The sequence below is a fragment of the Prionailurus bengalensis genome, chromosome C2 (genome assembly GCF_016509475.1).
Source record: "Prionailurus bengalensis isolate Pbe53 chromosome C2, Fcat_Pben_1.1_paternal_pri, whole genome shotgun sequence".
NCBI lineage: Eukaryota > Metazoa > Chordata > Mammalia > Carnivora > Felidae > Prionailurus > Prionailurus bengalensis.
Window position 1 is genome coordinate 12531431 of NC_057350.1, and position 12967 is coordinate 12544397.

The 12967-nt window shown below is 42.3% G+C and overlaps 1 protein-coding gene across 1 annotated transcript in view; it reads left to right on the forward strand.

Moving 5' to 3' along the window:
• The first annotated feature begins 409 nt into the window (after positions 1 to 409).
• The window catches only part of PAXBP1 (PAX3 and PAX7 binding protein 1), a 34632-nt gene continuing 22074 nt past the window's right edge, over positions 410 to 12967 (forward strand). The window contains exons 1-7 of the mRNA XM_043593717.1: positions 410 to 1059; positions 2504 to 2632; positions 6871 to 7047; positions 8684 to 8905; positions 9451 to 9554; positions 10530 to 10747; positions 11260 to 11449. Of these exons, the coding sequence (XP_043449652.1) occupies positions 570 to 1059; positions 2504 to 2632; positions 6871 to 7047; positions 8684 to 8905; positions 9451 to 9554; positions 10530 to 10747; positions 11260 to 11449 (1530 nt within the window). The 5' untranslated portion in view covers positions 410 to 569. The remainder of the gene's footprint in view (positions 1060 to 2503; positions 2633 to 6870; positions 7048 to 8683; positions 8906 to 9450; positions 9555 to 10529; positions 10748 to 11259; positions 11450 to 12967) is intronic.

Below are 12967 nucleotides of genomic sequence, written 5' to 3' on the forward strand. Positions count from 1 at the left end.
TCGAAAGCACTAAAACACGTTTGCCTTCGGTGGAAAGGGGCTAAAATACCAGGCCGGGAAACAATTTATCATCAACGAAATTCAATGCTTTTGGAAGGGCTCTGTAGCTACAAAGCTGTAGAAATACCAAGTGTGACTCAATAGAGTAAGCAATAATTACCATATCACAGCTCAATTCCTGGGTTGCGGAAGACAATCCCACCCTACTTTCCCTCCCGAAACCTGGTTTCTCTTTCTGGCTCCTCCCCCCTCCCCCGCCCCCCCCGCCCCTTCTCCCGCCCCCGCCCCTCCCCCACCTATCCTCGTCTCCTCCATTTGCCCCTCCCACCGCTTGGCGGGAGGTTTCCTCTCGTGACTACTCTGCGTAAGTGCGGAAGACGCACTGCAGCACCGTCGCCAGCGCTTACTCTGTCTTCTCGTCTCTATGATCCTCTTTGTGACCCATCGGGTAGGGCCCGAGCCCCAGAGTTCCGTGCCAGCAGTCCTCCACGCCGACAGAGGACGGTGCGAAAAGCTGACGTTCTCGCGAGAGACGCGGAGATCTCTCCACGTAGCGAGAGCGCGAGCGCATGCGCGCTCGGTGGTGCGCGGTAGAACGAGGGAAGACAGGACCCGGCTGGAGCTCCGGGAAGCGCGCGTGCGCCGTCGCGAGCTTGGAGCTGCCGGGGCAGCCGTGTGGGAGCGGGTGTGAGACCGCCGTGCGAGCCGCGGGAATGTTCCGAAAGGCCCGGCGAGTGAACGTGCGCAAGCGGAATGACTCGGAGGAGGAGGAGCGAGAGCGCGATGAGGAGCAGGAGCCGCCACCGCTGCTGCAGCCGCCGGGCACCGGCGAAGAACCGGGCTCTGGCGGCGGCGGCGACAGGGCCCCTGGGGGGGAGTCGCTGCAGGGCCCGGGGCTGCCGCCGCCTTCCGCGCTGACCCCGGGCTCCGGGGCTGAGGCTGGGGGCTGCTTCCCGGGCGGCGCGGAGCCCGGCAACGGGCTGAAGCCGCGCAAGAGGCCGCGAGAGAACAAAGAGGTGCCTCGGGCCAGCCTGCTCAGCTTCCAGGACGAGGAGGAAGGTAGGTAACCGCCGCGCTTCGCGCCCCAGACTAACATCCCTGTCCTAGGCCCCCGCCTTTAGTCCCCGCATTCCCCGGACGTCCAGCCCCCGCAGCCCGGAACGGAGCCCCTTCGCGCCCGACCTGCTGCACATCCTTCTCCGCCTCCGGCCTTCTGCTCCCGGCGGAGGACGTGTTCCCGCGCCGCCACCAGCCTTTTCTTAACAACCGCCTCCTCCTCACCGTCCTCTTGTGCATTTCCTCCTCTGCGGGGCGGGAGCGCAGTTCAGTCATTCTGAGGTTTTCAAGTGGAAATTCAGTGTCCCCTGTCCTGCTTCTTTCCTGGCGGGTGTGTTTCAGGGAGAACTTGGATTTGGTCCCCTGTCTACTCTGCGCACGGTCTGAGTCTTCTGCAGGTCACTATGCCCACGTCTCTTGGGGGATCTGATACCGTTGACTAGGAAGGCTGGGTTAGTATGGAGTCCTACGTCTGGGAACAGAATCCCGGAGTTGAAGCTCTGGTTCTGAGTGACGTTGGACCAGTTCCTTGCAATCGCCGAGCCTCAGTTTCCCCGTGAAACTAAGTAGGGGTACAGATGTCCGGTTTTTTCTCGCTCGCATTGCGTTTTGGACAACGAAGAGAGACGGTGTAATAGTAGTTTAAGGCCATGTATCCATTGGGGTGTGAGAAACCAGGCTGCAGTGGATTTAGATTTCTGTTCATAAATGAGTCTAAAATCTAACTTCCCAGCCAGTTGAGTATGTGTTTATGAAAGCCAGTTTTAAGGGAAGGTTATAAAAAAAGACTTGGCTTGTAGATATCTTCATCTCCATACAAGATGCTTTCATCTTTCCAGTAAGGTAGGCAGTTGCTCTCTGGCCTATCTGTTAATTCTTATTTTGTTTGAGGGGACTACAGCCAGAATTTTTTTTTTTTTTTTAAATGCAGAAACTATTTGGCAAAGTGTTTGCATTTGACTTTAAACTCTTCAAATCAAAGACGTGGATACCTACCAAAACTTATTTTTGAAAAGTGCTTTGCTCTCAGTTTAGTCTTGGAATAATGTCAGTTTGTGGTGAATCTAGATTTGCTCAGATTTGACAGCTCTGTTACCCAGAACCTTTTGATTTTGGATGTTTTGTTTCAGATACCTAAGTAATGCAGTAACTAAGTGCTTTTTCAATGATTTTATTTTCCTCTTGGGATAGAGGACTTAAAAAAGACAACAGGATATACGAAGGGTTTTTAGAGGGTCTCAGGTTTGCATTATATGAGGTTCATTTATGAAGCTGACTTCAGTTCTTGAGAACCAGTGACAGATTTGGAATAACTTCACATTATGTAATGATTTGGGGTGTATGAGTATCTGTCTGGATGAATGAGAAAAGTACATAAGATCATGTGGAAGTTGGAAGATACTGTCTGAAAATGATCGCTACAGACTTTATTTAATTTCTTTTTAAGAAAACGAAGAAGTGTTCAAAGTGAAGAAATCAAGTTACAGCAAAAAGATAGTAAAATTACTTAAGAAAGAATACAAAGAAGATCTTGAAAAATCAAAGATTAAAACAGAACTCAACTCCTCAGCCGACAGTAAGTACCAAACTGATAGTACTGGATTCTTTTGAAACAACAAAGCGAAAACTTTCTCACGGGGATTGAGTGGACTTGCTGTATACATCGTGAACTTGTTCAGTTGACTCTGTTGTCAAGGGTCCAAAGTGGATATCGATACAGTTCTGTTATTTAATTCTAACAACAGTTGCACTGTCAATGCATATTTTAAAAAGACCCAATCATTGCCACTGGAATGTTTCAGCTACAGTGCCTAAATTCTCCCCCAATTTTTCTGCTGGTGTTCAGACTGTGGTTGACCAGAGAAAGGAAATTTCCCATATAAACCCGAGGCACAGGTTTATTCCCGTTTGAGGTATTACTGCGCACATTCCTGTGTTCTCGTTTTATAGAAACAGGTGCTCATTTTCTTTGGTGACGTTTCCACTGTTGGTTTAATTCTTGGAGAACTCTTAGGAATGCCTTCATTGCAATGTTGGTAATACTTTCTCATGTAGCAACTTTATCAGATACATGGATGAAGACTTCTCACTGCGAGGCCCCTGCCTACACCGTATAGGCAGCTCTCACATCCTTTTACAATGGAAGCTCGAAATTTTTAAGCAGTTAATTTGTCTTGGGGAAAGTAGATCCATTATCGTTTGCTGCAGTCTGACTTATTCTGATGCAAAGCCTTAGGGAAATCTTTTTATTCTGTGGAATTAAAGATAGAATTATTAGTTCACGGGTTTTCAGCCACAGGCTTAATGTGAAGAAGTACGTCATTATATGTAAAATGTACGGTCTGATTTTGGAGACAGCATCACTTAAATGTATAGTTGGACCCAACGTTTAGCAGAATGTTCAATGAATGGTTTAAAGGGTAACTGCACTTTCTTTTTAGAGGCAGGGGAAGGAATGCTTCATGGGTACAGTGGAATATGAAGCTGGGTTTTTTGTTTTTTGTTTTTTTTTTTTTTAATAATTTAAATTCCAAAAGACGGGAGAAAGAAAATGTGGGTCTGTTATCAAAGGTTAAAGTGAGTTAAGGCAAGGGCAAGTACAACTGTCAGGAGATGATTTTGTAGAGGAAGTAGAGGTTTAGGGGGAAAGGTGCATTGTTGACAGATTGTGAAGGATGTTTACTGTCCAGTAAGGGGTTTAGAGTTGCTGGGTTTGGTGCCTTGCCAAGATGGTGACATGATAAATATTTTTTGAAACCTCAGCCTGGTATTAGCATGCAGAATGGATCAGCACAAGGAGAGATTGGAGGCCTGAAGCAGTTTAACCTCAAGGGCCAGCTTTGATCCATTAATAGTGGGTTTAAAAAGGTCTCAGTTGAGCGAGACTGAGGCTTTTCCTGACTCAGTGGAAAAATGTGGATGAGTTAAAAATGTTTGCTGTGGGTGTGGGAGAAGAAATGGAAAGAAAGGATTATTTCAGAAATGTTCCAAGGGAAGACTTGGTAGCCTTGATTTTTGCTTTACATATCGGATTTAAAAGAAATAGTTAAGTTCGAGCTTTTATGCCGTGGTGGCTGAGAGAACAGTTCCTTATTCTATACGGGAAAGGGAAGGCAGGTGGGAGGAGGATATTTTTAGGGGAACCAATTATTTTGGAGTCTAGGAAACTCTTTTTTCCCCAAATCTCTTGAGAACCAACCGTGTGCAGTGAAATAGTGCAAGTAAGGTCAGGAGAAGAAAGAAAGGACCATTTACCATTGGATTTAGTAATTGAAGCAAGTCTGAGATTTATGAGGCCATCTCCCGTGACCTGTCTTCCACTTTTACATAACTGATACACTTGCCAGATAACTTCATTAATGTCCTCCCTTAAGGTAGAGCCTGTGTGTTATAGGTGGTCATCATTACCCTTGAACTAATGGTGTTATGGAGCTCTTTCAGAATCAGCTCACAATCCTGAACTCTTCCTAGTGCAACTCTCCTTAGACAGCCAGAGAGGTACGTTAATCTCCAAATCAAGGTCCTATCAACAAAATACCTACCACAAAAATGGGTATTCCTAGAATAGTGAGTTTGCCTTTAAACTTGACTTTGAGCGAAAATAGCCAGTGAACAGTGGGACATAATAGGTTTAGGCCTGGTGCTTCTTGAGGTGTTTATTAAAACCAAAAGTAAATGGAACTGATGAGGGAGCAGCAAAAAGGAAACATTTCTGGGGACCGAAGACTTCTATCTGTAATAAGTGTACACACAGACAAGAGGATTTACCAAAGAGAATCATAAAGGTCAAAGGAGAAGGGACAGGAAAATTTCCAGATGAAGATGCTCAGTTGTATGAAATAGTGCCAGAAAGGTCAGGAAAAGAAAGGACCAAGGAGTGGCCATTGACAGGGTTGTTGTTTTCTGGAGGAGGGTATCTGGCAGAAGGGGCAAGTCCATTAGCCAAGCTTTGTGTCTGTTCGGCTGAAGAGACATCTTTGCTAACTTGCTCAACAATATTGTATGAATTAGCTGTAGCTGCAGCCTTTGGATAGCTGGTACGGGAGCTGGGAACGAGAGAAGGTAAAGGCCGTTCGCCTAGGCTGATGCACCCAAGTTGGTGACGAAGTAGGAGGCAGCAGGTCCACACTGCTTTGGGAAAGCTTGGCAGAGAAAGAAGTAGAGGACAGTAGCTGTAGAGACCGTTGTGATGAAGGGAAAGTTCTTTTGATAGCAAGAAACCTGTGTCTAGGTAGAAGAAAGGAGAGAGGGAGCCTCGCCAAGTTCAAGGTAAAGAGAATGTTTGTGAGAGCAAGTTTCCTGATGGTAGTAGGAGAAATTGAGAGTACAAGAGGAGCCTAGAAGGTTATTTGGTGTCTCTTTTTACAAAGACATCTGGAAGGATAATGTGCGACCACTAAACAATCCCACTGTCACCATGTTTTGCGCTTGTATGTGTCCAGTCATAATTTGTGTTTGCTCTGTCTTTTAGAATCTGCAGAAATCATTCTGAATGTATCTGATCTAGTAGACCTTTTGGTTCTATTAAAAGCCACTGATTTAGTGTGGGTTTAGAGTAGAACGAAATTTGGGTAGCGTTTGACTCCCGTGTAACCATATCCATCTGATAGAGTGGACTTTTCACCTCGAGCATCAGAATGCACTTCAGAAGGAAGGCTGTGGCTAATGAGGCAGGATGGTAAATGAAACAACTAAAGAGCCTTAAACAATGACCTAAATTTTAGTCAAAAGTGTGTGTGTGGAGGAGTGGTATTCCTGAGATTCTTATTTAGGGGAGTAGGATATGGCTTGAGAAGAATAGAATTTTTGAAACAGTTTTTAGGAGGGGACCATGCTAGGGAAACAATACAAACATTTAGAATATTTAGAATAAATATTTAGGATAAACTTTTACTATTTCATTATAGTCACTGTGCCTCTTGTGTGCCAGGTTCAGTGTTTTAAGGTAAAGATTAACACTCTGATTTCTGTGATTTTTGCCTGGGACTGATGGTACAGTGGGGCTATTGAGTTAAAAGCAAAGTAAACCTCTGTAAAGATAAGCGTGGTGAGTGGTGCCTCCTGGAACGCGGTCGCAGGAAGCAGTCTTGCAAGTGGTCTTACGAACGGCCTGAGCTTTAGCACCGAATTAGAGTTCTCTCCTCTGTCCATACGGCAGAATATGGCCACTCTGCCGCTCCCTTACTGGTTTAGGTTGTTTTTAGTGCTACCCAGTCTCTGACTTGTCTCTCTGTCTCAGTTCCAGATTCCCAGAAAGACAATAAGGTTGTCTCTGCCTCGGTCACAGATCCAATCTTGAACATTCAGTCATGGCAATGGGATCACAGTTACATTGTGTAAATAGGACTTTTGGGTCTCACCCCGTCAGGTGATGGGTGACAAATGGTTATGAACTAAGAAGATGATCCTAAAGTATTCATTACAGAGAGGTTTACTTGGTCCCTAAGCATTTGTTCTTCATAGAAAGCTGCCTCAGATGGGCTTAGGGTTTAATGAAATGATGTTTTAAAGAGGTATGAGCAGTGACCAATGGGAGGTTAGAGGAAGAAACAGTTAATTTTGCTAAGTTAGTAAAATTTTGATGAGATTAACTCAAGATAGAATTGAGTAGGGCCTCCGATGCGTCCTTGTGACCCCTATATTATTTTTATTTCACAGTTAATGCCTGTTGTTGGATATTTCATTTTCATACAATCAGTGGGTTTTTTAATAAACAATTAAAACCGTTCAAAGTGAGCCTATAAACGAATAAAAAGTGCCTTCTCAATTTACGCATTTTATTTAAAATTTTAATTACTTTTCTCAAAAATGTAGGTGAACCACCCTTGGACAAAACAGGACACATTAAGGACACCAGTCAAGAAGACGGAGTTATCATCAGTGAACACGGTGAAGATGAAATGGACATGGAAAGTGAGAAGGAGGAAGAAAAGCCAAAAGCTGGTGGAGCTTTTTCAAATGCTTTATCTTCTTTGAATGTTCTCCGCCCAGGTGTGTGCTTGCAGATACTTCTCAGAAATGAAGGAGGCCCTCAAGAATGGGCCATGTGTAAAGATGGTTAAGGAAGGAGTTAGCTACGTGGTGTTTCTTGTGACATCCCTGTTTGCAGCCAAGGTGTTTCCTTTTGCAAATAAAGTGAGAGAAGTAGAAACTTGCCAGTTTTTCCAAGCTCATTGTCAGGCACTTTTGTTATCCAAAGCCAGTGCGGGACTTCAAGTAAATGGATAAATGGTACTAAAGTTTTGTTTTAAAGTATTTCAGATTAAGACACTAACTTTTTTAGAAGTGTTGCTAAAAGCAAAACTCATTGCAATTAGTTTTATGCCCACACTTTCTTCCTTTTTACTTTTTTGTAGGAAATAGTTGGCAAATCTGTTTCCTGGGCAATAGGCTTTTGAGTAAAAAAGTGCTTAGAAAAAATGTCTGGCAGGAGAGGAACAGCTTAGTAAGTTACGGTACATTTGCATGATGGGATGTTACATAGCTATTAAAATAACATTAGACAGGTGGCAAGGCGTTAATTTTTACTGGAGGTGAAAGGTCAGGTAGTAGATTATGCTTTATCTGTTTAGTGAATATTGTTAAGCTGTTAAAAATTATGCTTTGCCAAACAACAACATGGAAAAAAACTTAGTGTGTTTTAATATGAAAAAAAACTTAAGTACAGAATTATGTATTCAGTATGCTTACAGGTGACCTGGAAACTATATGCAAGAGAAATATACTATAAATCTAATAGTTTTTTAAGGTGAGCTTGTGGGCAACTTTTTAAACTTATCTGCTTTCTATTTTAGTAATAGGGTTTGATTACTTTTGCCTATTTCTTAAAAATGAAAAAAAATTACAGTTAAAGCAAAGCTGTGGTGGTGGATCTTCCCCCCATGCATATTGCCAGTATATGATTTACATACATATGTATATTTAGTGACTTTAGGTTTCCGTTTAAGCTAAATTAAAAAGAAAGCAGTTGGGTTACAGGCACAGTTGGGGAAAGGGGTACCAGCAACTAACGTTAGAACATCACTATGGGGGCGCCTGGGTGGCGCAGTCGGTTAAGCGTCCGACTTCAGCCAGGTCACGATCTCGCGGTCCGTGAGTTCGAGCCCCGCGTCAGGCTCTGGGCTGATGATGGCTCGGAGCCTGGAGCCTGTTTCCGATTCTGTGTCTCCCTCTCTCTCTGCCCCTCCCCCGTTCATGCTCTGTCTCTCTCTGTCCCAAAAATAAATAAACGTTGAAAAAAAAAATTTTTTTTTAAAAAAAAAGAACATCACTATGACATGGCTCTCTTGGTGAGGTTATTTTACCCTGCATATTTTCTTTTTATTTTTTTAATTTTTTTTTTAATGCTTATTTATTTTTGAGAGAGACAGAGCATGAGTGGTGGAGGGGGAGAGAGAGAAAGAGAGAGGGAGACACAGAATCAGAAGCTAGCTCCAGGTTCCGAGCTGTCAGCACAGAGCCCTGTGCGGGGCTTGAACTCACAAACTGTGAGATCATGACCTGAGCTGAAGTCAGCGCCTAACTGACAGAGCCATCCAGGTGCCCCATACCCTTTATATTTTCACAAAAATAGAAACTTCATACCCTAATACTGGCATATTTTACAATTCTTACCACTTGTTTCCAGGAGAAATTCCAGATGCAGCTTTTATACATGCTGCAAGGAAAAAGCGTCAAATGGCCCGAGAATTAGGAGATTTCACTCCTCATGACAGCGAGCCTGGGAAAGGCCGCCTTGTTAGAGAAGATGAGAATGATGCCAGTGATGATGAAGATGATGATGAGAAACGTCGCATAGTTTTTTCTGTGAAAGAAAAGTCACAGAGACAAAAAATTGCCGAGGAAATAGGTAACTTGATTTAAATAGTATAGTAAGCCTGTTGCATTGTATTAAATATTCGATACTGTATTCAGATTAAAAGTACCCACATTTCCTCAGCAATATCTAGTGTTTGAGGACCCTTTCTGCTTGGGTACCAGTGTCTTATTGGAATTTTTTGAAAACTGTAGCATGACTCTGATGGCTCATGTTTATTGAGCACGTCCTGTGTGGCCAGTATCGTGTTAAGCACTTTACATGCATACATTTATATAATCAGCCTCGCATTCTTTAGAGGCCTTTACGTTCTGCTCTTCCCTTTGTTGATTTGACGTCAAGCTCACAGAGATTAGGAAACCTTCCTTGGGTGTAACTACTGCGTAATGCCTTCTGCTTCAAGGAATGCTGTGTCTAAGACAAGCAAGGGGTATCAAAGGAGAAGAGATCGTAATCAACATTTTAGTAAAACTGAGTTAATACCGATTGTCTTGCTTAATTTTTGTGAAGTATCAGGATAGCATCTCTTCCCTCCCTGCTTTTCTGGTATTTAATTTTCCCCACTGCTGTGGCTGCAGGCATTGAGGGGAGTGATGATGATGCTCTAGTAACTGGAGAACAAGATGAAGAACTCAGCCGATGGGAGCAGGAGCAGATAAGAAAAGGAATCAATATCCCTCAGGTAAGAACTAAAAGGTTAAACTTCAAAAATAGAAAGTACACAAGAAACCTTTTGTGCCTGTTTTGTGAAATCACAAAGATACTGAATTGAATCTTTGTCGTTCATCCAACTAACACAATGAAGAAAATTACGTGCGGGTACATATATTCGATAAGCTTTTAGAAGAAAGAAACTGTTGTTATCCTTTGCAACTTAACAGAGTGATGGTTTCTTAGACCAGTGTTTCTCCGAGTGATCCTTCAACCAGCAGCATCAGCATCAGCTGGGGGCTTGTTAGAAATGGCACATGTTCACCCTCTTGAGACCTAGTGAATGAGAAACTGGGTTGGGGGCCCAGCCACCACGCTCGGGTCATCCTGGCGCACGCTTTGAGAACCACTGTTTAGATAAAATCTTTCTTTCCTGTATAGCTTATCGCTTCTGAGTTTAAAAATTATTTTGTGGAAGATGGATTTCTCTTCTTGTAATGTGAAAACTTAATTCAAAAACTTTGATGAAAAATCTCTTCGTCAGTAGTTAAAACAAGTTTTATTAAGTAGTACAGTGGAAGTGATCCATAAATGTAAACTGTTTTTGTTGCCAGTGTTTTGCATGCGTTTGGGTTATGTTAGGAAAATAGGGTACTTAGATGGCAGTTTCTAGTCTCTGCTTGTCTTTATTTTCTCACTGTAGCAAGTCATTTATTCTCTTCCACTGATAACGTGATGGCTTTGGATTATTTTTTTATGTCCCTTCCTACCCAAACTTGTATGATATTCTGTTTTCCCAAAAATTATTAGAGATGAATTCAGTAGTCCCATACGAGTTAGAATGTTCATCCTGCCCTACTTTTACTTGATTTTGAAGAACTTTGCAGTTACTTATTTCAATTAACATACTGTTTGGAAAATGGTGTATATTTTTGCAGTTTGTGCTTTTTAATCTCAAAGTCATGATTAACTGCTGGTTTTCATATATATCCCATTTCTTTTCTAGGTTCAAGCAAGCCAGCCCACTGAAGTGAATATGTACTACCAGAACACTTACCAGACGATACCTTATGGTTCATCCTATGGCATTCCTTATAGTTACACTGCCTATGGATCATCTGATGCCAAATCTCAAAAAACAGATAATACAGTCCCTTTCAAAACTCCCAGTAATGAGATGACTCCCGTTACTATTGATTTGGTAAAGAAACAGCTTAAAGACAGGTAGGGCAGATCAACTTCTTAAAGACCTGTCCTAGCTTTCAGTTCCCTCAGGCAACATGTAGTCTGGGGTAGCAGATGCAGAATGTCGGCAAAGAAGATTCACTGGCCCATCTTCAAAAGCTAAACAGAAGATGACTTCATACTTTGTTCTGCTCCCTTCTCGGATTACTTCTGTGGAAGCCTCGAAAAGTTATAAAAATGCCACTCCATGATCTTGTTGAAGACAGTTCTGAGTTTGTACCTCTTGGACTCTGAAAAAGTGTAGTCAAGATATGGGGGGAAAAGCGAAACAGATTTTGGTTAGCCCACCAAATAACTTGATGTGAAGTCTGTAAACTGCCTTTTTGTTTTTGCTTTTTTGAGAAAAAAGCCGTGCAGATGAAAAGATGCCACTCCAAGCATTTTTGTGTCTTAATAGTGGAACTAAATGCATTATTATAATATTGCAAGAGTCCTGACGGCGTAGACTTTTGGATGTAAATGTGTTATATTTATCCTTTTGTGTTCTTAAGGTTGGACTCCGTGAAAGAACTGCACAAAACGAATCGACAGCAGCATGAGAAACACCTGCAAAGCCGAGTGGACGCCACCAGGGCTATTGAGAGATTAGAAGGGTCTTCTGGGGGTGTTGGTGAACGGTATAAGTTTTTGCAAGAAATGCGAGGGTATGTCCAAGACTTGCTTGAGTGTTTCAGTGAAAAGGTAAGAATGCAAAAATATTAATCTCTTTGACTAAGGCAAAATTAGGGAGGTCTAGACGGCCTTGTGTAGATCATTTCTTGTATTTCTCAGAAAGTATCCACTGAGTTCAACTCTAGAAGTGATGAAAAGCCATGCTTCATTTTCCTCACTTCATTAGCGGCATTCTGTCTTGGGGGCGGCATAATGGCTTTGTTGAAAACAACAACAAAAAAGATAAAGCATATTTAAATAAGGCTTTGGCAAGTCCTCTTTAACACAGTGGTATATTATTGGCCTGCCCTGAATTATTAGAATATAAGGGACTCATCTGATGGAATTTTCTTTGGTATGGTTCCGGTCTACTTTTAACTTTAACTACCTTTTAACTTTTAACTACCTTTAAACTGTTTCCACAAGTAATTCAAAATGTGTATAAAGTTACAAAATTTTATTAGTTTTTTTTTTTTTAACTCTAAAAGTTGGTCACCATGGCTGCTGATACTTTTCATCTAAATAAGCCTATGCTTCATCGATTTCAGAAACCATTCATTGGTCATAATTTCTTTGAAGATCTCATTTCTTCCAAGTTCTTTTTTTTTTTTTTTTTTTTTTTTTTTTTTTTTTTTTTTAGTATGCCAGTCACTTGGCATAGTTTTTTGCATTTTAGTATACCATTTATTTGCATTTTTAAAATTCACTGCACACAGGATCCCCTTCTCAAACGAACTCTTAGTTGACTTTTCTTTTTTTAAGATAAATATACGTGATGCATTGGTTTATAAGTATTTGTAGACTTTGTGACTTTATCTTTGAAAAAATAAAATACAGTCTTTGAATATCCTGTGTCTCAGCTTTCAAGTGATGCAGGATTAGAGGGCACACTTTTCCCTTTTTCTTAGCTGTGTGGTTTAGCATAGAATCCGTAAGCATAGTACGTTTAAAGGAGTATCTTAAGTTTTTATTGTCTCTGTTGATGACCTCAATCTATGAAAGCCAAAGGTCACCAGAGAACGGCTCTAGACTGTCTTCCTAATGGATCTTAAGGGTTGTAGCCAGTCTGTGGTCAGATGCAGCCCAAGAGCCTTCACCAAGCCTTGTCTGTAGGATTTGTCATGTTCTTGTCTTGCCACCTGATTTCTGAAGAAGCAGCTATAGTCTTAGCTATGATATCCCTTGTGGCAGGTCACTGGCTTAGGGCGACAAGTACGAGGGTGGGAAAGAAACCGGTTTGACGCTGCAGGGGGCTAGAGTCAAGGCAGGAAGTGGACTCAGCTGTCAGCTGGCGGTTGTGTCCTTCCCACCGATAAACGCCTTTTGAGCCCAGCGGGCATAATGGAAGCTGCTGTCATAACCCTCTGTGACTAGAAGAAGGGTCATTGTCTTTGTAAGTGACGCTTACGCACCATACTTTGTAAGTGACGCTTGTCCCTGTGGAGTTTTTTCTTGAAGTATTGGAACCTTTGCCGTAGAATTTAATTTACTTCAGTAAACTTACATACTTGTAACTGTAGGCTTAACTCCGAAAAGTTGACGGTAATG